The sequence below is a fragment of the Centruroides sculpturatus genome, unplaced genomic scaffold (genome assembly GCF_000671375.1).
Source record: "Centruroides sculpturatus isolate CEXI.00-Female unplaced genomic scaffold, Cexi_2.0 scaffold72, whole genome shotgun sequence".
NCBI lineage: Eukaryota > Metazoa > Arthropoda > Arachnida > Scorpiones > Buthidae > Centruroides > Centruroides sculpturatus.
This window is the reverse complement of record NW_019384336.1, coordinates 18,878-46,170: the sequence shown is the minus strand read 5'-3', so window position 1 is coordinate 46,170 and position 27,293 is coordinate 18,878. Positions and strand designations below refer to the sequence as shown.

Sequence of the window (27,293 nt, the reverse complement as noted above, 5' to 3'; positions counted from 1 at the left end):
TTGTTTCATATAATATGCTATAACTAAAATCTAACTTATAGTAATGGAGAAGATAAAAATGTACAAGGAAGTGAATGGAGTGCCTATGCCGCTATATTATTCGCAAGAATCGTTTTTATCTGGAATGAATTATAAAGCGAAACCTGGAGATTTATTTCTCGTTAGTTATCCTAAATGTGGAACAACTTGGATGAATGACATAGTCACGTTAATCCTTCGTAAAGGTCAACCATCCGAGGATCCGTTAGATTTTCTGTTAGATTGTCCGTTTATAGAAGGTGTGGGAGGAAAATACATAGAAATGGCTAAACCGAAAGCCATGAAAACACATTTACCATTTTTTGCTATTCCTTTTTCTCCAGAATCTAAATACATTTACACTACCAGAAACCCTAGAGATTGCTGCGTTTCTTATTATCATTTCATGAAATTACTTCCATTTCCCCAGAAAGAATTAAGTTTTCAAGAATTTTTTGAGGCATTTCTCCAAGGTAATTTAGGAGAAGGCGATTATTTCGATCACCTTCTCGGGTGGTACGAACATAAAAATGACAACAACGTTCATTTTGTAACATACGAAAACCTGAAGAAAGATATCAAGGGAGAAATATTGAAAATAGCTAAATTTATGGGGGAAGAATACGAGAAAAGTATTTTGAATGATCCAACCATATTGGAAAATATTATTTATTACAGCAGTTTCGATTATATGAAAAAGAGCGGCAAGAAGTACGTAGATGTGTTTTTTCAAAAAGACAAAACGTGGCTACAAAACAAAAATATACCTTCAGGGATTGTGAAAATTGTACAAAATTTAAATAAAACAGGAAAAGATACAAAAAGCGGGACTCTGGTTAGAAAAGGAATTGTTGGCGATTGGAAAAATCACTTTAACGAAGAACAAATACGATTGTTAAATGAAAAAATCCTGGAACGAACAAAAGACAGCGACGTCATGAATTTATGGAAAGACATTTTTGAAAATAATTAAATATGAAATACAATGACTTTTATTGCATTTATAAAATTAATTCCGAAATTCTATTATAAAGCTTATTGTCCATTAATAATAATAATGTTATATAATCACAGAAGATTTTTCAAAAGAACTTTTTCTTTCAATATAAAATCGCTACTCGCTATAAATTGTAACTATATTTCATTGAAATTATATCTTATTAGCTCAAGGACCCGCTTCGCTGGGTNGAAAAATCATTAGAATCATAAATATTAATTTCAACAAAATAAAATAATGTTCATAACACAGTTCGTAGTAATAAGTAAGGATGCACCGATAAGCAAAATGGCCGATTGCCGATTAATCGGCCATGCATTATTGGTCGATTAGTACTAATAATTTATTGCGTTAATAGTGTGAGATCCTGGATAATTATACAGTTAATTATAATGTGGAAGAACTTATTTTTCTCCACCTGCTACTTTTGTCTCCTTCGAGTCAGGTAAACAAGAGACGATCGAATATCCTTGCATAATCAACAATCTTTTTCTTTGTTTGGGAAAGTTTCTAAAATAAATCTCAACACTTAATTCTTGACGCACGGAAACATCGACATTGTTTAAAAAGCTGAAGTGTTTCTGTGTTTAACAGAAACAAAATATATTTCTTTAACCGCTGATATTTGAACAGCAACTACAAACAATTCATTGTTTTTTTAAATGTAAGAGCCCAATGGTTGAAGGATGATTTTCAGCAGGGAAGAGCTGTTTTGCAAATTGTTTCCTTTGAAGGTTCCCACACAGCTACACGATTCAGTGAACAGATAAAAATTGTTCTCGAATAATATAAGTTGACAAGTGATAAGATATTCTTAGTAACGAGGAGATATTCTACATCAAATGTGGTAGCTGGAATTAGGAATTGCAACTTTGTGCTTTATACATACAGTGCAGCTGACACTAAACGTATGCATATTTTCTGAGCAAGATGTAAAAACTATAATCACAGTTAATAGAAATATTGTCTCAAATTTTAATTAATCATTCTGCTGTAGCTGTAAGCAAATTGGAAGATTTGCAAGAAAAGTTAGGTTTGCAGAAACACAAATTAATTCAAGATGTTCCTACTCGCTGGAATCCTACATCTACATGTTGGAACAGCAAAAAGCCCTTGTCACATATGCTATAGATAATAAAATTTCTACGTTGTGCCTATATCAGTGGTTACTCGTTGAAAAAATTGTTCTACTTGTAAAACCATTCAAAGAAATTACTGTGGAAGCCAGCAAACAAGAAACCATCTCATCTTTAATAATTCCCACAATAGAGACTCTGAAATTATTCTTATCAAAAGCAAACATCAGTATTTTCTTTAGTGGCATTAATACCATAATAGAAGAACTACAAAAATCAAATTAAAAAATTTTCAGCATATATAGAAAACAAGTCCTTACGCTTGTCATCTTTATTAGATCCAAGATTCAAAATGAAATTTTAAAAAGATGATATGGTAGAGGAAATAAAAATATGGGCAATTTATAACTTAGAAGATGTTAATAATTCAAAATCTTAATAAGAATTAAATTCTGAAGCTTCTTCTGGAGATGATCAAGATGAAGGTGAATCTCTAAGTTTTTCTGATTTATTTGATGAATTAGCTTCTGGTAAACGAAAGAATGAAGAAGAGCGTGTTTTTAAAAAGAAAGAAACGAACAAACGTTTCGATCAAGAATTAAAAATATATTTACATTTACTCCTTAAACAAAGACATAGTGACGTGTTTTTGTGGTGGAGAAATTTAAAAGAACTTTCTTTTAATTCGATCAAGATAGCTATAAAATATTTAAGTACCCCAGCATCTTCCATTAAAAGTGAAAGAACGTTCAGCACTGGAGGTAACATTTATGAGCCGGCAAGAAATACGTTATTCCCTAAAAATGGTGAAATTCTCGTGTTTTTGCATTACAATTTAATGGTTTTACAGTTTGAATATTAACTTTTTATTTGTTTTATATGTTTAAAGTTTAAACTTTAAATAAAAAAGAGAGTTTTGAATAGGTAATATTATACCTTATACATTAGACCCGCTATAACACTGTTGATAACTCCGTTTTATATGAATTCCGTGTTGTACGAGTCACTTAGATTATACAAATACGTGTGCCGGGCTGTGTGGGTTTGTAAAACCTAAGTGACTTGTACAACATGGAATTCATATAAAACAGAATAATCAAAAGTGTTATAGGGGGGTCGACAGGTAATATATATCGATAAAAGGAATAATCTGAATTGTAATATTTTTTAAATATTCAGTTTTTCATGTCATAAATAATAAATATATAACAGAAATTTATTATTTCTTATTACTAGCATTATAAGTAACATTCTAATAAAAATACCGAAATTAGCAAACGAAAATAGCAGAACTCCTAAGCTAAACATACAACTAAAAACACATAAACTAGGCGAACAAATAAGACCCGTTGTCAACTTCAAAAATTCAGTTCTATCAAATTTAGAAAAATACTTAAAACGAAAATTACAAAAGTATAAAAATATGGAATACTCCATCAAACACGCGGGCGAACTTATACGTGACATGGAAAATATAAAAATGAGCAAAAATTACAGACTCGCCAGCTTTTATATAGTAAACACGTACCCTTCGATAACCTGGAATCTTATAGAAAGTACACTAAAAAAGATTGAAACAGAGGAAGAAGTAGTCGATTTAATAGAATTCGTATACAGGAGTAATTACTTCGAAGTCAACAATAAGTTCTACACACAATAAACAGGCATAAGCGTGGAATCGGATATAGGCCCGAAGCTAGCAGAACTTGTTATGGTAGATACAGATCAAGCAATGAAAAAAATAACGAAGCATAATGTTCTATAAACGATATGTGGATGACATAATTATACTATATGACCAAGCAATAATAAAATTAGAAAAGATAGAAGAAAAAATAAAGAAATTAAACGATAATATTAAATTCGCATAAAGCAAACAAGATTGAATTCGTGCCATACACAAAACCATGCGAGATTAAGAAAGTGTTAAACTACAATTCAGACATTCCACAGTACATAAAAAAAACATATTCATCACGGAGTATAAAAAAATCGAGAGCGGAACAAGCTCACTACAGAAGAAGAAAAACATCTCAACGAACTGCCAACTAAATTTCTATTAAACGGCTATCCAACACGAATAATAAATAACTGGGAAAGTGAAATCAACAATAAAAGGCTGGAAAATAAACGAAACAAAGATAAAAATAGATTAAAATACATATCCTTCCCCTACATCCGTGGCTTCTTTGAACAGGTAAATAAAAGTTTCGATAAAATAAATATAAAACTAGCCTCAACTTACAACAACTTGCAAAAAAAAATCCGGAAAACTAAACCTGGGATAAATAAACAACCAGACAAATACAACACTACCGAAGTCGTTTATAAAATATCTTGCACACGCGAACCGCCAAAAGTATACATTGGAGAAACAAAACGAAAATTAGAAACAAGATTAAAAAAACACGTCGCAGATTTGAAATAAAATAGAATCAACTCTGTTTTTTGACGAACATTGAACAAATCACGACTGCACAATGTTTTGCAGAAAAATAACTTATCGGGAATCACGCGCTTACCATTCGATGCGCCGCTCCGCTAAGAAAACAAGCTTAAGCGATGGCGTCGTCGAACGGTGCAAGCTCGGTAAGTAATTCTACAATTTTTTGTTTATAGCATAGTTCATATGGATTATTTTCAAAAAATTACACGAGTTTTAAAAATGTTGAGTCAAATTAATCTAGAATGTATTAATTAGTTCCCTAGTCCCTAAACTGCATACTGCCGGGCTATGATTGTCTCATGCATTTAAGTGACTCGTACAACATGGAATTCATAAAACACGAAACGTTTCTACCGTGTTATACGGAGGGTCTACTGTATTTCAAGATAAAAGAAAGCATTTCTCTCAAACTATATATAAAATTAATCTTCAAAAGTGTTTGCGAAAGATAATAAGAAAGTTCTTATATGAGAGAATTAATCAATAAACTAAATTTAATTATTTTTATAAAGTTTAATTAATAACGGGTTTTTGGACCCCCGAACAATTTTTTTGCATTTTTGGATGTTTTTTGTCTCTAAATTTTTTCAAAAATTTTTTCCCACGCGAAAAAATTTTATCGCGATTTTAATCTACCTTTAATGACGCGCAATTAACGCTTAATTGTTTTTTAATGGGATTTTTTAATCAAATTTCATTTATTCTTCTAAAGTTGTAGTGCAGGGATTTTTCTTTGGTAAAGTTATTTAAAGCTAGTTTCTGATGTCAAAAACGACCACCAATAGATTTGTAATTTTTTAAATTAATATATTTTATTATATATACAACAAGGGAAAGATCAAGATGGTTAAGACTTGTCCATGAAGTAACCAGGAGTCGACAACGACTTGATGGTCGGGGGTCGGAAATCTCAATAAAAATTTTAATTTTTTAAAAACATTTAAAAATATACGGCTAGCTAGTATTCACCCTACTATATACCCTTCTCCTCCCCAGATTTCTATGAGAATGTCCCGAGAAATCCAACATCAGCTGTTCTCAAGGTCATCCAGCTGTAAACACAATGACTTATCGGTGTCAAATTTCGCAGGAAGGCGAGACAATGGAAAATAAAGTTTGAAGCTTTTTCTTCAAAATTAACGCATTTTGTAAGATTCTAGCCGGGGGTACCTTTCCTCTAGGATTGTTGGTACCACTTATTCGGCGGCTAGTTGGTGAAACTAGTTCTCGGGTCGTCTACAAGAATGGCTTTTCCTAATTCAAGGAAAATCGAGGGCGGAGGGACTTACAGTTTGGATATATCTAGAGCGGAACTAAAGGATTTCACAATTCTTCGTTCCTACGTCAGGTTCCCGACACCAGTCAATAAATTTACAGTACGCGAATTAACACGCATATGGAGATAATATGGATTTGATTCAGATATTGAATAAGAGACATTTTTCTAACAAATAATTAAAAGAATTTAATAAACTAGAATAAACAAAAGTATACAAAATGGATATAATCCAATAATTAAAATGAGCGATTGAGAGAGAATATGAATTCAATTAAAATATACGCTTAGAGAGAGAGAGAGAGCTCACAAATTCATTGATAATCATACTACCTCAAGGTTTACTTTGTCTTTATCTTCATCCGTATTCTATGATCATATTTCGTTTCTTTAGTCCCAATACTTCTTTTCGTGGAGACGTCTTGATTTGCACAATATTAAAAGTTTCTTCTATTCTTCCTAACTTACCTTATTATTTGACTTAGTTTGGAGGAGGACTAAGGGCGTTGCCTTATGGAGCAACTATGGACTACGTCTCACCTCTATGAGATCTTCTGACGTACTCCCGATTCATGTAGATCTTTGACTATATCTCATGATTTGTGACTAATCAGCATATTTGTATTTTCTCACGTGACCGGAGGAAAAGGAAATTATTGAGGGGTCGACAATTCCCAGGGTGGTGAGATTTATGATAGATAACTAGAAAGCAAAAGGATGTGTCTACTTCCGTTAAAGGAAGTGACTCTTTTATCAGCTTTTCCACGTTAGAAAAACGATATTTTCACACCCAATATAAAAGAATATTTTTCTTCAAAATTGTAACTTTATATTTAAATTTATTCAGACCCAGAAACTATTCGGATCTCACAATTTCTTTCGTTTTTTTTAGTTTTAAATATTTTTTTATGTTTAATTACATTAACATTAAAAATTAGAAAGTATCAAAAAAGTTAATTATGAAATACTTATTAAGCAACACTATTATTATGCACATTCATTTGAAGTTAAGACCATTGTGATGATTCACATGGATTTTTATTATTTTAATACTAATTATAAAAATAAATCATATCTAAATATATAAAATTGCTTGACCTGGCTGACTCACTCACTCACTCACTCACTCACTGATTCATGGTAGGTGATATATAGACCTAACAATTACTATGGTTATTGAAATATTGAATGTAAATGGGGTTTGCTTGCAAATCCTCCGCGGACGAAGTCGCGGGTAACAGCTAGTTATTTTATAAATTAGAAAAAAAATTAGCCACAGAAATTAACAGAAAATGCGAGAGAAAAAAAGAAAGTTCGCTTCCTTTTCAACAAGTTTACTTCCTTCAAAAAAGTAGTTAGTCAACAGATGACTAACTACTTTTTTGAAGTTTGCGTTTAGATCATTGTCAGATAATCCTTAGGCTCGATCTCCATTGAAGGAGAAAATCAGTTTGAAATAAAGATACGCGCTAAAATCGATGCACTTCAGCATTTAAGCTATTCAGCACCTCAGCATGTCTTTGTTTAAGTGCCATAGTTACTCATACAAGTAAGTTCCGCCCAAGATTATGAAGCATAAGTCAAGTTATCACAGAGGTAATATAATATAATATCGTTTGTAAACTCTCTCTCGATCTTTAGGGACCTAGTTTAAAGTTTAATTATTCATGTTTAATCATAGCCAGATATTATTTAGTTTGTTCAATTGTATTCTTTGTTTTTCATTACAATATTTGTTAATTTGTTAATCAGACTTGATTCTAGTTTACTCACGGACTCCTATCCTTCACTCACGTCTTTCCCCACTGAAACGAGCCTTCCTAATCGAAATAATAGAAGTATCGCGATTTAAACCGCGAAATAATATTTTAACTGGTGTTAACAACCTGATGTCGATCTAGATTTCACAATCTACTATATTATAAGATAAGATACTGCATACAAATATATGTATAAACACGATAAACGAATCCATAAGAAGGCTAAAGGTTATGTGCTACGTAATAAAATTCGTTTATCAATTTTATTAGATAACTTTCGACCAATGATGAGCATGCACATTATCTAATCATACGTTGAATTCTAAACTTCGTTAATGACGACAATTTCTAATGTTTAATTAATACTCAGTTAAACTTTCTATTTGTTAACGTTGGATATAACTGGCGTGTGAGAAAGCAGTAAGTACAATACGTCACATTAAATGTACTAAATAATTACTCAATGTTAATACTTGTTTCATATAATATGCTATAACTAAAATCTAACTTATAGTAATGGAGAAGATAAAAATGTATAAGGAAGTGAATGGAGTGCCTATGCCGCTATATTATTCGCAAGAATCGTTTTTATCTGGAATGAATTATAAAGCGAAACCTGGAGATTTATTTCTCGTTAGTTATCCTAAATGTGGAACAACTTGGATGAATGACATAGTCACGTTAATCCTTCGTAAAGGTCAACCATCCGAGGATCCGTTAGATTTTCTGTTAGATTGTCCGTTTATAGAAGGTGTGGGAGGAAAATACATAGAAATGGCTAAACCGAAAGCCATGAAAACACATTTACCATTTTTTGCTATTCCTTTTTCTCCAGAATCTAAATACATTTACACTACCAGAAACCCTAGAGATTGCTGCGTTTCTTATTATCATTTCATGAAATTACTTCCATTTCCCCAGAAAGAATTAAGTTTTCAAGAATTTTTTGAGGCATTTCTCCAAGGTAATTTAGGAGAAGGCGATTATTTCGATCACCTTCTCGGGTGGTACGAACATAAAAATGACAACAACGTTCATTTTGTAACATACGAAAACCTGAAGAAAGATATCAAGGGAGAAATATTGAAAATAGCCAAATTTATGGGGGAAGAATACGAGAAAAGTATTTTGAATGATCCAACAATATTAGAAAATATTATTCATTACAGCAGTTTCGATTATATGAAAAAGAGCGGCAAGAAGTACGTAGATGTGTTTTTTCAAAAAGACAAAACGTGGCTACAAAACAAAAATATACCTTCAGGGATTGTGAAAATTGTACAAAATTTAAATAAAACAGGAAAAGATACAAAAAGCGGGACTCTGGTTAGAAAAGGAATTGTTGGCGATTGGAAAAATCACTTTAACGAAGAACAAATACGATTGTTAAATGAAAAAATCCTGGAACGAACAAAAGACAGCGACGTCATGAATTTATGGAAAGACATTTTTGAAAATAATTAAATATGAAATACAATGACTTTTATTGCATTTATAAAATTAATTCCGAAATTCTATTATAAAGCTTATTGTCCATTAATAATAATAATGTTATATAATCACAGAAGATTTTTCAAAAGAACTTTTTCTTTCAATATAAAATCGCTACTCGCTATAAATTGTAACTATATTTCATTGAAATTATATCTTATTAGCTCAAGGACCCGCTTCGCTGGGTTTTTATTTGTGGGCAAAAGTAACGATAGTGAAGATTAAGATAATTATATTATAGCCAATCTTATCCGTTTTCACAGAATGCAAGAATTAGGTCTCCCGTTTACAGACTAATTAGAGAATTTTTACGTTTAGTCAAACGAACTATTTTCAATTTGATCAATTTTCTGGAACGTTTACAATCGTTCTATAATCGAACCAATTCGAATTCGAATTCGAAAATATTTAAAATCGAAATAGAAAATCTTCCACTTTCAACCACTTTCAGCCCCATATCTCCCGCACCCTTATAGCTATCGAGATGCAACCACCATAGGAGACTTTAGATGTAATTCTGAAATAAAATGTGCATAATTATTGATAAAAATTTAATTAAAAGTATAAAAATTGAAAATTTATTTGATTCGATGATTTAATGATATAACACAATTAAAGAATTATAAAAAGTAGAATTAAAACATTCGTAGCCATTTTTAAATCGAAATGTTCTAAAATATTGATATTTATTTAATTTACAGAATATTCTGGCACAAAAACCCGCCTAAGAAGGACAATCTGTTTACGAAGGAGAGCATGTCTTCGTTTAACTAAGTGCCATAGTTCCTCATACAAGTAATTTTAAGTTTATAATGAGTAAACATAAGTTTAAAAAATGGCAGAGGAAAATCCTAGGGCTACTTTAAGTGGAATGGGCAATTTCGTTTCCCTCCATCCTTCCTACTCAGGAAATTCAAATGAAGAGATAAAGGAATTTTTTGAATCTTCACGTGATGTAGCTAAGCTCTCTGGATGGACGAAGGCCCAAATGATTGTCGTGGTCCGTCTCAAGCTGAGATGTATAGCTAAGGAGTGCTCACATAAAGATAGAAGAATGAAAGACATTGATAATTACGATGAATTTTAAAAAATCGTGATTGAGAGATTTGAGAAGGTCCCATATACATTCAGAGTATAAAAATTTTACCCATGAATGCAGCAGAGGCGAAGATGTTCAGACATATGCTGTCAGGTTGCAATCGTTGGCTTCCGGGGTAGAAATTGATCAGGTAGGAGCAAATGATACCGAAATTGCTATAATCCAGAGCATAAAGGCCAAAGAACTAGATGAACGATTAAAAGTCCAGTTTTTAAATGGGATGGACATTAAAATTAGGCAAAGAGTTATGTCTCGTGAACCTGCAACTTTCGACGAGGCACTGCAAATAGCTACTAAAGAAGAGGCGATAGAATTTCATACTACCGGACAAAATAATAGCAAGATGATTAGAATTATAAGCGAAGGAAATATCGAGAGAGTGGTTTCTGAATCCCATAGTCAAATCAGAGTAGTTAGAGAAAACTTGCCGGACACATATTCCTCGTTTCCAGATTCGTCTCCAGAGAAAATACAGGAACTGCATGCAGAAATAAGCATATTAAAAAGGCTGTGAAGACATTAGATAGCGATGATCCTCATGGAAATTATAAACAGGATATAGAGTATTTAACCTCCACCTCGGCGGAATGTAGAAATATTTTAAATAACGTCGGAGGAAAACCTCTCCATACAAAAAGGAAACAACATTATAGAGAATCTGAAAAAAATAATGTCCACAATTATCGAACTGTTAAGCAGAAAGAAACAGATACAGAATAGAATAGGCAAAGTGAGAACGCAACCTAATCCTGTAATCTTGGCTTATATCAATAATATACCCGCGAAAATGATCGTAGACCCTTGTTTAGAAACTACTATTATCTCAAAAGAAATTGCAAATACATTAAAGGGCAAAGCTCCTGTAAAATTCGGAATGAAAACAAAGTTAAATGTTGGTGGAAATCAGATTCAGACTGTTGGTATTGTAGAAATAAATTTTAAACTTAGAGGATGCAAATTTACTTTGCCATGTAGAATAGTGAGATCTAAGAATACCTTCCCTCGTGAAGGAATAATAGGTCGCGATTTCATCAACCATATCGGTTTAGTTTTAGATTTTAATGGTGGGAAAATAACTATGAAAAATGGAAAAATCATACACTTTTGCTCTTCTATAAAACCTTTCTCGCAACCAAGAAGGCAATGGAGGAAGCTAACTCCCTTGAAAGAAGTAGAGAGCAGAATTCCGAGGGAGATTAATAATACAGAGGAACACAAATCTCAGAAAGCAAATATAATTAAAATTGTTAGACAAACCTCTAGGTCTAATGTCCACGAGGACCATGTCAAGCCCATACGAAGAAAAAGACGTTCCCCAAAGGAAAGAAATTCCCCGAAAAAGACAAGTTCACCCGAGAGAGAGGTAAAAGAATTAATTCCACAACCTCAGAAGCTGAGTGAAGAGCAATATGATTCAAATATGCTTGATGTAGCAAGTAAAGACAATTTTCAAGACGGGATTTTAAAGGAAATGCTTTATTTTTTTAGATAATACGAGATTTAAATCGATCTTCGAATAACATATTATATGATCTCAAGCTGGAATAATATTAAAACACCTTAGAATTTAAAGTAATATTTTAGTTTAAGAGTTATCTCTTTAATTAACAAAAACACGGAAGTTTGACTCATTCCTATCCATTTATCAGATAGAGTAAGATCGAGTAAAAGATAAATTTTACTATACAAATAGCTTCCTACTTAATTTTAAAATATATATTTTGTTATTTCCTATTGTGGAAGTAGAATAATATAGTCACATATAATTTTATAAAAGAATAGATAGTTTTAAGTTAGTTTTACGAGAGAGAGTATTTGTGAAATAAATTACCTCCTACATTAGAGAAATATTTACGATTGTACCAACCATTTTGAATGCTGCAATTCGACGATTTGTAAACTCTAAGAAATACCCAACAGTTTAATCATCAGAAGTCCTACAGGTTGAAATACACAACAGAACTTTTTTCCAGAGAAGATTTCTTCACAAGAAATCCACAACTATCTCTGCTAACAGACGAACGAAAGAGAAGAAACTTTCATATCAACGCTTATATATCGACATCATTAAAGGAAAGAAGCAATCAACAGAACAACTGCCTAAGGAATCGTTCCAGTGTCAGCAACTAGGACAGGACAGCTTCCCGAGATAAATTTCCAGAGCTGATAGAACTTTGTAGATTTGAGGAGAAAATATATTCGAACTCCTGTACGCGTATATAATTTGATTGTTAATCCAAATCATTTTGTTATAATCGCTTATCTTTGTATAGTTTTAAGTAATTCCTAAATATGTGATGTGTAATCATTATATGAAATATTATCAATGTAACGCAATAGGTTAACCACACTATGAATTGTAACAAATTTATTTTACTTATGGTAAAATTTTATTAATGTAATTTTTAGAGAGAGTGTAGGAAAAACCCCCTAATGTACACAAATTACCTCCATCTCCATTTAGAAAAAAATCACGCCTTTTTAAATTAGTGTGATTTTTAAAAAAGAAGGAAGCTATGTGAGGATTCACATGGATTTTTATTATTTTAATACTAATTATAAAAAGAAGTCATATTATTTTATAAATTAGAAAGAAAATTAGCCACAGAAATTAACAGGAAAAGGGAGAGAAAGAAAGGAAGTCCGCTTCCTTTCCAACAAGTTTACTTCCTTCAAAAAGTAGTTAGTCAACCGATGACTACACGTTTAGATCATTGTCAGATGATCCTTAGGCTCGATCTCCATTGAAGGAGAAAATCAGTTTGAAATAAAGATACGCGCTAAAATCGATGCACTTCAGCGCCTCAGCATGTCTTTGTTTAACTAAGTGCCATAGTTCCTCATACAAGTAAGTTCCGCCCAAGATTATGAAGCATAAGTTATCACAGAGGTAATATAATATAATATCGTTTGTGAACTGTCTCTCTCTCAATCTTTTGGGACCTAGTTTAAGGTTTAATTATTCATGTTTAATCATAGCCAGATGTTATTTAGTTTGTTCAATTGTATTCTTTGTTTTTCATTACAATATTTGTTAATTTGTCAATGGGACTTGATTCTAGTTTCCTCACGGACTCCAATCACTTACTCACGTGTCTCCCCACTGAAACGAGCCCTCCTAATCGAGATAATAGAAAAATTGCGAGTTAAATCGCGAAATAATAGTTTAACTGGTGTCAACAACCTCACGTGGATCTCGATTAGATCATTTTTAACACTTATTGACGAGGGGCTCGAATCGCAAGATCTTGTGCGGAGTAAGTAGTCATTTGAATTCACCCGTGAGCCCCGTTTATCTCACACCATTTACTAAAATATTTTCGAGTCTTTTTTTTCATCCTTTACAAACACATAAGTAACAGTTAAAACAACTTGAAGTAAAAACTTCATTAAAATGACGAATAACGTTATAAATACCTATAAATAGGCTAACGACATAATAGCTTAGTTTAAAAATGTAACCTTTGTTTTTAATGTAAAAAACGTCAGATCCTCTAAAAAAGGCAGACGTTTGATATCAATTTTAACTTTGTGTGGATTTTATTATCTATAATCGTTTGTCATTTTAGATTAAATTAATGAAGTTTTTTCTTCAAGCCGTTTTAACTGTTACTTCTGTGTAATAGATCTTAAACAGAGTAATTTTTTACATAGCTTCAATTTTGAAGTGATTATACTTGAANAATATTCTTTTTGTTATTATCAAGTAAATGATTGTATTTATTCATCTTATGTTTACATTTATCCACAATTTTAGTCTTGAAAAGTGATCGTGTTATCTTTATTTGCAGTTTTAATATTTGAAAGCATAAATAATAACTTGATAATAATTTTAATTTTTTAAAAACATTTAAAAATATACGGCTAGCTAGTATTCACCCTACTATATACCCTTCTCCTCCCGAGACTTCTATGAGAATGTCCCGAGAAATCCAACATCAGCTGTTCTCAATGTCATCCAGCTGTAAACACAATGACTCATCGGTGTCAAATTTCGCAGAAAGATGAGAAGGTTTTAAAGGTTTTTCTTCAAAATTAACGCATTTTGTAAGATTCTAGCCGGGGGTACTTTTCCTCTAGGATTGTTGGTACCACTTATTCGGCGGCTAGTTGGTGAAACTAGTTCTCGGGTCGTCTACAAGAATGGCTTTTCCTAATTCAAGGAAAATCGAGGGCGGAGGGACTTACAGTTTGGATATATCTAGAGCGGAACTAAAGGATTTCACAATTCTTCGTTCCCGACACCAGTCAATAAATTTACAGTACGCGAATTAACACGCGTATGGAGATAATGTGGATTTGATTCAGATATTGAATAAGAGACATTTTTCTAACAAATAATTAAAAGAATTTTATAAACTAGAATAAACAAAAGTATACAAAATGGATATAATCCAATAATTAAAATGAGCGATTGAGAGAGAATATGAATTCAATTAAAATATACGCTTAGAGAGAGAGAGAGAGCTCACAAATTCATTGATAATCATACTACCTCAAGGTTTACTTTGTCTTTATCTTCATCCGTATTCTATGATCATATTTCGTTTCTTTAGTCCCAATACTTCTTTTCGTGGAGACGTCTTGATTTGCACAATATTAAAAGTTTCTTCTATTCTTCCTAACTTACCTTATTATTTGACTTAGTTTGGAGGAGGACTAAGGGCGTTGCCTTATGGAGCAACTATGGACTACGTCTCACCTCTATGAGATCTTCTGACGTACTCCCGATTCATGTAGATCTTTGACTATATCTCATGATTTGTGACTAATCAGCATATTTGTATTTTCTCACGTGACCGGAGGAAAAGGAAATTATTGAGGGGTCGACAATTCCCAGGGTGGTGAGATTTATGATAGATAACTAGAAAGCAAAAGGATGTGTCTACTTCCGTTAAAGGAAGTGACTCTTTTATCAGCTTTTCCACGTTAGAAAAACGATATTTTCACACCCAATATAAAAGAATATTTTTCTTCAAAATTGTAACTTTATATTTAAATTTATTCAGACCCAGAAACTATTCGGATCTCACAATTTCTTTCGTTTTTTTTAGTTTTAAATATTTTTTTATGTTTAATTACATTAACATTAAAAATTAGAAAGTATCAAAAAAGTTAATTATGAAATACTTATTAAGCAACACTATTATTATGCACATTCATTTGAAGTTAAGACCATTGTGATGATTCACATGGATTTTTATTATTTTAATACTAATTATAAAAATAAATCATATCTAAATATATAAAATTGCTTGACCTGGCTGACTCACTCACTCACTCACTCACTCACTGATTCATGGTAGGTGATATATAGACCTAACAATTACTATGGTTATTGAAATATTGAATGTAAATGGGGTTTGCTTGCAAATCCTCCGCGGACGAAGTCGCGGGTAACAGCTAGTTATTTTATAAATTAGAAAAAAAATTAGCCACAGAAATTAACAGAAAATGCGAGAGAAAAAAAGAAAGTTCGCTTCCTTTTCAACAAGTTTACTTCCTTCAAAAAAGTAGTTAGTCAACAGATGACTAACTACTTTTTTGAAGTTTGCGTTTAGATCATTGTCAGATAATCCTTAGGCTCGATCTCCATTGAAGGAGAAAATCAGTTTGAAATAAAGATACGCGCTAAAATCGATGCACTTCAGCATTTAAGCTATTCAGCACCTCAGCATGTCTTTGTTTAAGTGCCATAGTTACTCATACAAGTAAGTTCCGCCCAAGATTATGAAGCATAAGTCAAGTTATCACAGAGGTAATATAATATAATATCGTTTGTAAACTCTCTCTCGATCTTTAGGGACCTAGTTTAAAGTTTAATTATTCATGTTTAATCATAGCCAGATATTATTTAGTTTGTTCAATTGTATTCTTTGTTTTTCATTACAATATTTGTTAATTTGTTAATCAGACTTGATTCTAGTTTACTCACGGACTCCTATCCTTCACTCACGTCTTTCCCCACTGAAACGAGCCTTCCTAATCGAAATAATAGAAGTATCGCGATTTAAACCGCGAAATAATATTTTAACTGGTGTTAACAACCTGATGTCGATCTAGATTTCACAATCTACTATATTATAAGATAAGATACTGCATACAAATATATGTATAAACACGATAAACGAATCCATAAGAAGGCTAAAGGTTATGTGCTACGTAATAAAATTCGTTTATCAATTTTATTAGATAACTTTCGACCAATGATGAGCATGCACATTATCTAATCATACGTTGAATTCTAAACTTCGTTAATGACGACAATTTCTAATGTTTAATTAATACTCAGTTAAACTTTCTATTTGTTAACGTTGGATATAACTGGCGTGTGAGAAAGCAGTAAGTACAATACGTCACATTAAATGTACTAAATAATTACTCAATGTTAATACTTGTTTCATATAATATGCTATAACTAAAATCTAACTTATAGTAATGGAGAAGATAAAAATGTATAAGGAAGTGAATGGAGTGCCTATGCCGCTATATTATTCGCAAGAATCGTTTTTATCTGGAATGAATTATAAAGCGAAACCTGGAGATTTATTTCTCGTTAGTTATCCTAAATGTGGAACAACTTGGATGAATGACATAGTCACGTTAATCCTTCGTAAAGGTCAACCATCCGAGGATCCGTTAGATTTTCTGTTAGATTGTCCGTTTATAGAAGGTGTGGGAGGAAAATACATAGAAATGGCTAAACCGAAAGCCATGAAAACACATTTACCATTTTTTGCTATTCCTTTTTCTCCAGAATCTAAATACATTTACACTACCAGAAACCCTAGAGATTGCTGCGTTTCTTATTATCATTTCATGAAATTACTTCCATTTCCCCAGAAAGAATTAAGTTTTCAAGAATTTTTTGAGGCATTTCTCCAAGGTAATTTAGGAGAAGGCGATTATTTCGATCACCTTCTCGGGTGGTACGAACATAAAAATGACAACAACGTTCATTTTGTAACATACGAAAACCTGAAGAAAGATATCAAGGGAGAAATATTGAAAATAGCCAAATTTATGGGGGAAGAATACGAGAAAAGTATTTTGAATGATCCAACAATATTAGAAAATATTATTCATTACAGCAGTTTCGATTATATGAAAAAGAGCGGCAAGAAGTACGTAGATGTGTTTTTTCAAAAAGACAAAACGTGGCTACAAAACAAAAATATACCTTCAGGGATTGTGAAAATTGTACAAAATTTAAATAAAACAGGAAAAGATACAAAAAGCGGGACTCTGGTTAGAAAAGGAATTGTTGGCGATTGGAAAAATCACTTTAACGAAGAACAAATACGATTGTTAAATGAAAAAATCCTGGAACGAACAAAAGACAGCGACGTCATGAATTTATGGAAAGACATTTTTGAAAATAATTAAATATGAAATACAATGACTTTTATTGCATTTATAAAATTAATTCCGAAATTCTATTATAAAGCTTATTGTCCATTAATAATAATAATGTTATATAATCACAGAAGATTTTTCAAAAGAACTTTTTCTTTCAATATAAAATCGCTACTCGCTATAAATTGTAACTATATTTCATTGAAATTATATCTTATTAGCTCAAGGACCCGCTTCGCTGGGTTTTTATTTGTGGGCAATAGTGAAGATTAAGATAATTATATTATAGCCAATCTTACCCGTTTTCACAAAATGCAAGAATTAGGTCTCCCGTTTACAGACTAATTAGAGAATTTTTACGTTTAGTCAAACGAACTATTTTCAATTTGATCAATGTTCTGGAACGTTTACAATCGTTCTATAATCGAACCAATCCGAATTCGAATTCGAAAATTTTCAAAATCGAAATAGAAAATCTTCCACTTTCAACCACATTCAAGCCCATAATCCTCCACACCCTTATAGCTATCGAGACGCAACCACCATAGGAGACTTTAGATGTAATTCTGAAATAAAATGTGCATAATTATTGATAAAAAATTTAATTTAAAGTATAAAATTTGAAAATTGATTCGATAATTTAATGATATAACACAATTAAAGAATTATAAAAAGTAGCATCAAAACATTCGTAGCCATTTTTAAATCGAAATGTTCTAAAATATTGATATTTATTTAATTTACAGAATATTCTGGCACAAAAACCCGCCTAAGAAGGACAATCTGTTTACGAAGGAGAGCATGTCTTCGTTTAACTAAGTGCCATAGTTCCTCATACAAGTAATTTTAAGTTTATAATGAGTAAACATAAGTTTAAAAAATGGCAGAGGAAAATCCTAGGGCTACTTTAAGTGGAATGGGCAATTTCGTTTCCCTCCATCCTTCCTACTCAGGAAATTCAAATGAAGAGATAAAGGAATTTTTTGAATCTTCACGTGATGTAGCTAAGCTCTCTGGATGGACGAAGGCCCAAATGATTGTCGTGGTCCGTCTCAAGCTGAGATGTATAGCTAAGGAGTGCTCACATAAAGATAGAAGAATGAAAGACATTGATAATTACGATGAATTTTAAAAAATCGTGATTGAGAGATTTGAGAAGGTCCCATATACATTCAGAGTATAAAAATTTTACCCATGAATGCAGCAGAGGCGAAGATGTTCAGACATATGCTGTCAGGTTGCAATCGTTGGCTTCCGGGGTAGAAATTGATCAGGTAGGAGCAAATGATACCGAAATTGCTATAATCCAGAGCATAAAGGCCAAAGAACTAGATGAACGATTAAAAGTCCAGTTTTTAAATGGGATGGACATTAAAATTAGGCAAAGAGTTATGTCTCGTGAACCTGCAACTTTCGACGAGGCACTGCAAATAGCTACTAAAGAAGAGGCGATAGAATTTCATACTACCGGACAAAATAATAGCAAGATGATTAGAATTATAAGCGAAGGAAATATCGAGAGAGTGGTTTCTGAATCCCATAGTCAAATCAGAGTAGTTAGAGAAAACTTGCCGGACACATATTCCTCGTTTTCAGATTCGTCTCCAGAGAAAATACAGGAACTGCATGCAGAAATAAGCATATTAAAAAGGCTGTGAAGACATTAGATAGCGTGATCCCCATTGAAATTATAAACAGGATACAGAGTATTCAACCTCCACCTCGGCGGAATGTAGAAATATTTTAAATAACGTCGGAGGAAAACCTCTCCATACAAAAAGGAAACAACATTATAGAGAATCTGAAAAAAATAATGTCCACAATTATCGAACTGTTAAGCAGAAAGAAACAGATACAGAATAGAATAGGCAAAGTGAGAACGCAACCTAATCCTGTAATCTTGGCTTATATCAATAATATACCCGCGAAAATGATCGTAGACCCTTGTTTAGAAACTACTATTATCTCAAAAGAAATTGCAAATACATTAAAGGGCAAAGCTCCTGTAAAATTCGGAATGAAAACAAAGTTAAATGTTGGTGGAAATCAGATTCAGACTGTTGGTATTGTAGAAATAAATTTTAAACTTAGAGGATGCAAATTTACTTTGCCATGTAGAATAGTGAGATCTAAGAATACCTTCCCTCGTGAAGGAATAATAGGTCGCGATTTCATCAACCATATCGGTTTAGTTTTAGATTTTAATGGTGGGAAAATAACTATGAAAAATGGAAAAATCATACACTTTTGCTCTTCTATAAAACCTTTCTCGCAACCAAGAAGGCAATGGAGGAAGCTAACTCCCTTGAAAGAAGTAGAGAGCAGATCCGAGGGAGATTAATAATACAGAGGAACACAAATCTCAGAAAGCAAATATAATTAAAATTGTTAGACAAACCTCTAGGTCTAATGTCCACGAGGACCATGTCAAGCCCATACGAAGAAAAAGACGTTCCCCAAAGGAAAGAAATTCCCCGAAAAAGACAAGTTCACCCGAGAGAGAGGTAAAAGAATTAATTCCACAACCTCAGAAGCTGAGTGAAGAGCAATATGATTCAAATATGCTTGATGTAGCAAGTAAAGACAATTTTCAAGACGGGATTTTAAAGGAAATGCTTTATTTTTTTAGATAATACGAGATTTAAATCGATCTTCGAATAACATATTATATGATCTCAAGCTGGAATAATATTAAAACACCTTAGAATTTAAAGTAATATTTTAGTTTAAGAGTTATCTCTTTAATTAACAAAAACACGGAAGTTTGACTCATTCCTATCCATTTATCAGATAGAGTAAGATCGAGTAAAAAATAAATTTTACTATACAAATAGCTTCCTACTTAATTTTAAAATATATATTTTGTTATTTCCTATTGTGGAAGTAGAATAATATAGTCACATATAATTTTATAAAAGAATAGATAGTTTTAAGTTAGTTTTACGAGAGAGAGTATTTGTGAAATAAATTACCTCCTACATTAGAGAAATATTTACGATTGTACCAACCATTTTGAATGCTGCAATTCGACGATTTGTAAACTCTAAGAAATACCCAACAGTTTAATCATCAGAAGTCCTACAGGTTGAAATACACAACAGAACTTTTTTCCAGAGAAGATTTCTTCACAAGAAATCCACAACTATCTCTGCTAACAGACGAACGAAAGAGAAGAAACTTTCATATCAACGCTTATATATCGACATCATTAAAGGAAAGAAGCAATCAACAGAACAACTGCCTAAGGAATCGTTCCAGTGTCAGCAACTAGGACAGGACAGCTTCCCGAGATAAATTTCCAGAGCTGATAGAACTTTGTAGATTTGAGGAGAAAATATATTCGAACTCCTGTACGCGTATATAATTTGATTGTTAATCCAAATCATTTTGTTATAATCGCTTATCTTTGTATAGTTTTAAGTAATTCCTAAATATGTGATGTGTAATCATTATATGAAATATTATCAATGTAACGCAATAGGTTAACCACACTATGAATTGTAACAAATTTATTTTACTTATGGTAAAATTTTATTAATGTAATTTTTAGAGAGAGTGTAGGAAAAACCCCCTAATGTACACAAATTACCTCCATCTCCATTTAGAAAAAATCACGCCTTTTTAAATTAGTGTGATTTTTAAAAAAGAAGGAAGCTATGTGAGGATTCACATGGATTTTTATTATTTTAATACTAATTATAAAAAGAAGTCATATTATTTTATAAATTAGAAAGAAAATTAGCCACAGAAATTAACAGGAAAAGGGAAAGAAAGAAAGGAAGTCAGCTTCCTTTCCAACAAGTTTACTTCCTTCAAAAAGTAGTTAGTCAACCGATGACTACACGTTTAGATCATTGTCAGATGATCCTTAGGCTCGATCTCCATTGAAGGAGAAAATCAGTTTGAAATAAAGATACGCGCTAAAATCGATGCACTTCAGCGCCTCAGCATGTCTTTGTTTAACTAAGTGCCATAGTTCCTCATACAAGTAAGTTCCGCCCAAGATTATGAAGCATAAGTCAAGTTATCACAGAGGTAATATAATATAATATCGTTTGTGAACTGTCTCTCTCTCAATCTTTTGGGACCTAGTTTAAGGTTTAATTATTCATGTTTAATCATAGCCAGATGTTATTTAGTTTGTTCAATTGTATTCTTTGTTTTTCATTACAATATTTGTTAATTTGTCAATGGGACTTGATTCTAGTTTCCTCACGGACTCCAATCACTTACTCACGTGTCTCCCCACTGAAACGAGCCCTCCTAATCGAGATAATAGAAAAATTGCGAGTTAAATCGCGAAATAATAGTTTAACTGGTGTCAACAACCTCACGTGGATCTCGATTAGATCATTTTTAACACTTATTGACGAGGGGCTCGAATCGCAAGATCTTGTGCGGAGTAAGTAGTCATTTGAATTCACCCGTGAGCCCCGTTTATCTCACACCATTTACTAAAATATTTTCGAGTCTTTTTTTTCATCCTTTACAAACACATAAGTAACAGTTAAAACAACTTGAAGTAAAAACTTCATTAAAATGACGAATAACGTTATAAATACCTATAAATAGGCTAACGACATAATAGCTTAGTTTAAAAATGTAACCTTTGTTTTTAATGTAAAAAACGTCAGATCCTCTAAAAAGGCAGACGTTTGATATCAATTTTAACTTTGTGTGGATTTTATTATCTATAATCGTTTGTCATTTTAGATTAAATTAATGAAGTTTTTTCTTCAAGCCGTTTTAACTGTTACTTCTGTGTAATAGATCTTAAACAGAGTAATTTTTTACATAGCTTCAATTTTGAAGTGATTATACTTGAAATCTTCTTCCAAAACAGTGCATTTCAGTCGCTATATCACTTGACAAGAACCAAAGAAATGAATTAGCGGGATCTTTTCTTCTTTATTACCGCAGTAACTACAAATCATATCTCTCGGACAGGTCGTGATAGCCATGCACCCGATGGTAGTTGCAAGCCTTAACATCCGAAAGACTCGATTTATAAATTATTCTTACATTTTACAAGTTATTTTTTATTTCATGTGATATTATCAGAACTGCCGACAACGATAATATTGAATTTACGAGGTGAGATGAACGTTTCACGTGGAATCTTTCCGAGTACTCGAATGGATTAAATAATTAGGATATTTTAAAGATTTAATTCGATAAAGCAGAGAAAATATAAATGGGTTTCGTGAAATTAATGAATATTTTATTATATTTAAAGAGGAACACGGTTTGCTTTATTCCCGTAGCCTGTCGAAAAACTCGACTGAAATGTTTTGTGACCTTTCAGTCGAGAGGTGCCCTGTCAGGATCGACACCACCGTGTTTATCGGAACACGGAAGCCGAGACGGCAATTACTACGTCACACCGTCGCGCGAGTGGCCCCGTAAGTGGACAGACGGATTCGTAATGTCAGCCAATCGAGAGACAGCGTGTGGAATAGACTCGAACAACACTTAACAAGGATTTAATTAAAAATAAATTGGATAAGATACAGAGGTTCTAAAGTTTTGTCGCGGAGAGAGAGTTCACATAACGAACGCGAGTTGCTTAAATACCCGGTGATAAAAAGTGATGGAGCTCTCGTTGTTAGATAATAGTTCGGATGGTGATTAATTCCACTATAACAACCACTAGCACAATGATGGCACAAGGTATCCAAATGGCACTGGTCGACGATATTCCTGGAGTAATCGGTGCGGGTTTACTTTGACGGAGGGAATGACGACAACTGACTTTTTTCGGCCATCTCTGGCGATATTCACGGACGAAATCGGCCGTCCAGAGGTTAAAAGATCGCGAGAAAGTGTCGTGTTGCCTTCCAGAAAATGTAATGAAAGACTTTCTCGGGTAGCTACGAACAATTGTTACGTAACTCGAAGAATGTTAATATTAAAGTCTCGTTCGAATATAGGAATTTCTGCTACCTCACAGTTTTGAGTCACCTTTTGTCTATATCGTTAGATGTAAATTGTCTTTCACTCAAAGAAAACGCATTATTTCTCTTTAATGTTATGAGAAGGAAAATACTCGGAGGGTGTATCACTTTATGGATCATTAATATATCGGGTTTATTTTTTAGATTTTCGGCTCTCCCATTAAGGATCCCGAAAGGTCGTATGTATATTTAATCTTTATATGTCTAATAATATAAAAATCCGTCAGATTTCTTTTAAGTAACAAATTAATAATAAAAATTAAACTTTTATTCTACAATGTTTGATATTTACGTTTTTTCTTCTAAGATATACTTTGGAGAAGTTTAATATTTCACCCGAAGAATTACGGATGAAATCTGAAGGTTTGGAAGAAAGAAGTGAACATTTACTACTAAGAAAATGGATTTAAAGATCGGAAAGACTTTCCTTGTGATAAATTTATCGAGAAAAAAGTGTCTGTAAATAAACCTTGAACAATTTTTGTCGGGACCGAAAGAATCGAAGAAATTGTTATAAACGGTTTTTTTTAGCAATTTACGATAAATCAGTGTTTTGAGATCGGGTTCATTTTACATTAAATATAGGTTTTTTTAAGATATAGCCAATAAGACGAATATCTATTTATTTTGCGGTTCTATTTAATGATTTATGTTCGATGTGTAAATTCAGATTTAACATCGTTTGACTCTTCTATAGATTTTGTGCATGAAAATGCAAAGAAATTTCGTTGTGAATATTGTGGAAAAGCATTCCGTGTCAAGTCCGAATTAGAATATCATCGCAGGATTCACACGAGAGAAAAGCCATTTTCTTGTCAGTTCTGCGCTGGAAGATTCAGTCATAAGTGCAGTTTACTACGGCACGTTAGGATTCATTCTGGAGAGAAACCTTTTACTTGCGACCATTGCAAGCGGAGCTTTACACAAAGACAATATCTAGTAAATCATCATTGCATTCACACGGGAGAGAAGCCATTTTTTTTGTCAGTTCTGTGCTCGAAGGTTCAACAATAAGTGGAATTTACGACAGCACGTTAGGAGTCATTGTGGAGAGAAACCTTTTACTTGCGACCATTGCAAACGGAGCTTCACACAAAGACAACATTTAGTAAATCATCTTCGCATTCACCCAGAGCAAAAGACATGAAAATTGTCTTGAAAATTCAGTTTAAGTTATCACAGGAAACACCTTTCGAATTTTGAATCTTTCAGAATTCTTTCAATATTCATTTTATTCAACGTTGTTTGAAAACGTGTAATCTGATTTAAATATTTGTTCTATGTAATTTATATAGTTACAAAAATAAAATGTTTTCCAATTGTAAGATTTAGTTTTCTTATTGTAATTAAGAAATAAAGAAGCTTCGTTACAAGAAAGTATAAAATAATTACAGTCATCTTTTAATAACAAATCACAGTAGTTTTGATTTACCTTTTGAATCGTTGAATGCAACGTTATGACAGAAAATACTCGGAGGTTGACATCACGTTATTGTTTGTTTAGTAAAAGGAAAAACCTGTGTGTATGGGCACGCAACAAAAAACATTACAATCATAAATATTAATTCCAACAAAATAAATTAATGTTCATAATACAGCGCATAATCATGTTAAGTAATACATATGAGTGTGTTGTTTTTGTTTTACAGGTATATATTACAAAGTATGAACAAAAACTAATTAGCCACATAACATTTGTATTCATCGCGTAATGTATACGTTATCTTAAAATTTAAATACGATGAAACTAGAATTAAGGCTGAAAGTACTTTTTTTACGATTTTTTCAAAATAAATTTACAAATTAAATCAAAGAGAATTTCGATAAGAACATCCTCACTTCCTCAAAGTTATTTTCGTAACGTTAATACAATTAGAAATCAAATGAAAGAATAAAAACTATTTTAAATGAAAATTAACGAGTGTCAAATTGAATAAACTATTGGAAAAATTGAGAATTATATTACATCTTCCAAGTGTTAAACAATCTGCCAAAGCGTTTTCTATTCATTATTATGATATTACAGTGGTACCTCGAATTTCGAACGATTTTAACTTCAAGCGCTTCAGAGTTCGAACTCTAAATTCGACAAAAATTCGCCTGGGTTCTTCGAAGTTCGAACTGATCCAGCAACGGAAAAATGCTCTCGAAACTTAAATGCAATGCGTGGTGCGTTTAAGTGTTCTCTCGCTTCTCGCGTTACCTCCGATGAATCATGTGCTTTTTTACGCTTTATCTTTGATGTGTTCGATTATATATTGTATTGCGACATTTAATTGTGTTATTTATCTTAAATTGTGTGTGTTTGCTGTTTTAAGTTTATCGAAATGAGTATTGTTTAGGGTGTGGGAAAGTTTGTTTGTTTAGTTATGGCAACGCAACACTTGGGCGATCTGTTTAAGGGGATGCTTTCCGGGAAGTGTTTTTAAGGGAAACTGGCCCCTATTTAGGCGTTACAGACGTGAAGAAAACTCGGAAAACTCGACGTGGCCAGCCCATCCGAGCGAAGCGCAAACCCACCACAAAACTCCCAGTGTTCAGGGAGCAAAGATCGCTTGGCCAATGGTGGGCCGTGTGGGAAAGAGTTAATTTGTTTTTCAGCATTTTTATTGGGAAAATTTGCTTCGGCCTTCGAACGGCCTCCTGAAATGAATTAAATTAGAAGTATGAGGCACCAATGTACATATTTTTATCTAATGTTTTGATCTATCCTCGAGTAGAAAAATAAATCATCATAAACTCTATAACGAAAATTGTTGGTTTTTTCACAAGATTCGTCAATAAATGAACTTATTATATTTGAACTGCTTACTTATTTCAAAATATATTTAAACTGTTTGTATAATAAATTATAAACTTCAAACTCTAGACGATTTTGGAGCCCACATAACTTTTTTATTTCACTCATTAACGCATGCAAATTATTTTAGATACTCGCACCAATATTTGTAGAAATATTTTCATGCTGCCATATACCAATTTAAGTAAGTTTTCTAATAATAGATTCGTACAAACCTGGAAAATTACTCGAGCATTTCCAACATCAGAGGTAGTCTGACAATGAAATTTCGTTCATTCGGACACACAATTACGAAGTGTTTCAATAATCCTCCTTTTTGTATCAAGGATGCTCGCCACACGACCACAGATTATCCATTCTCGTTAGTTATAGTTATTTCCTCGATATTGAATCTTTCGCGAACTCCTACGTTCGCCATGCTCCTTCGCTCTAGCAATAAGATTGTTGGAAATTCGTAGGAATAACAACGAAAATTGTCAGAAATTTTAAACTATCACTCAGTGGTTTCGTTATGCCATAAACATCATCACAATACAAAAGAAACGATTAAGTTGTCGATAATACAGTTTATATGCAAATGAGCTCATAAAAATGATTGATGCCGAACAATATTGTCTAAAAGTTTTAATTTTTATAAAATACTAGCTTACCCGTCGCGCATTGCTGCGATCTCAGAAGAAAGGAAATTCAAGCAAACTCGTTTTGATAAAATTAAATTTTCATTTTATCATTTTTATTGAAACTTATTATATTATTATTATTATGTGTTGGGTTTAGTGGGTTATACTCGGTACACACCGGTGGCTGTGTACTATGCCGGACCAGAGTCAAGGCATAGCAACCAAAACAAAACTAAAATTAAATGTGTGTGTCAGTGTCTGTATTAAGGAATTTCCTAACAATATGGCATGTATTCAATATAGTGGCCTTCTGTAGTGTGATGTATGTATTTCTACTCAATTGTAATGTTCCCAGGCTTTTGTGTAGCGTGTGTGGTATCACACCTGTACAGGAGAGAAC

General features: G+C 32.5%; 1 protein-coding gene and 1 pseudogene across 1 annotated transcript; both read left to right on the top strand.

The window, feature by feature from the left end:
• Window positions 1-43: 43 nt before the first annotated feature.
• Window positions 44-17,644, top strand: LOC111632042. The gene is made up of 5 exons (XM_023376399.1): window positions 44-975; window positions 8,104-9,036; window positions 10,224-10,673; window positions 10,863-11,599; window positions 16,600-17,644. Exons 1-5 carry the CDS (start codon window positions 44-46, stop codon window positions 17,547-17,549), a joined length of 4,002 nt encoding a protein of 1,333 aa, XP_023232167.1. The 3' UTR covers window positions 17,550-17,644.
• A 3,679-nt stretch (window positions 17,645-21,323) lies between these two features.
• LOC111631704 overlaps window positions 21,324-27,293 on the top strand; it is a 23,803-nt pseudogene continuing 17,833 nt past the window's right edge.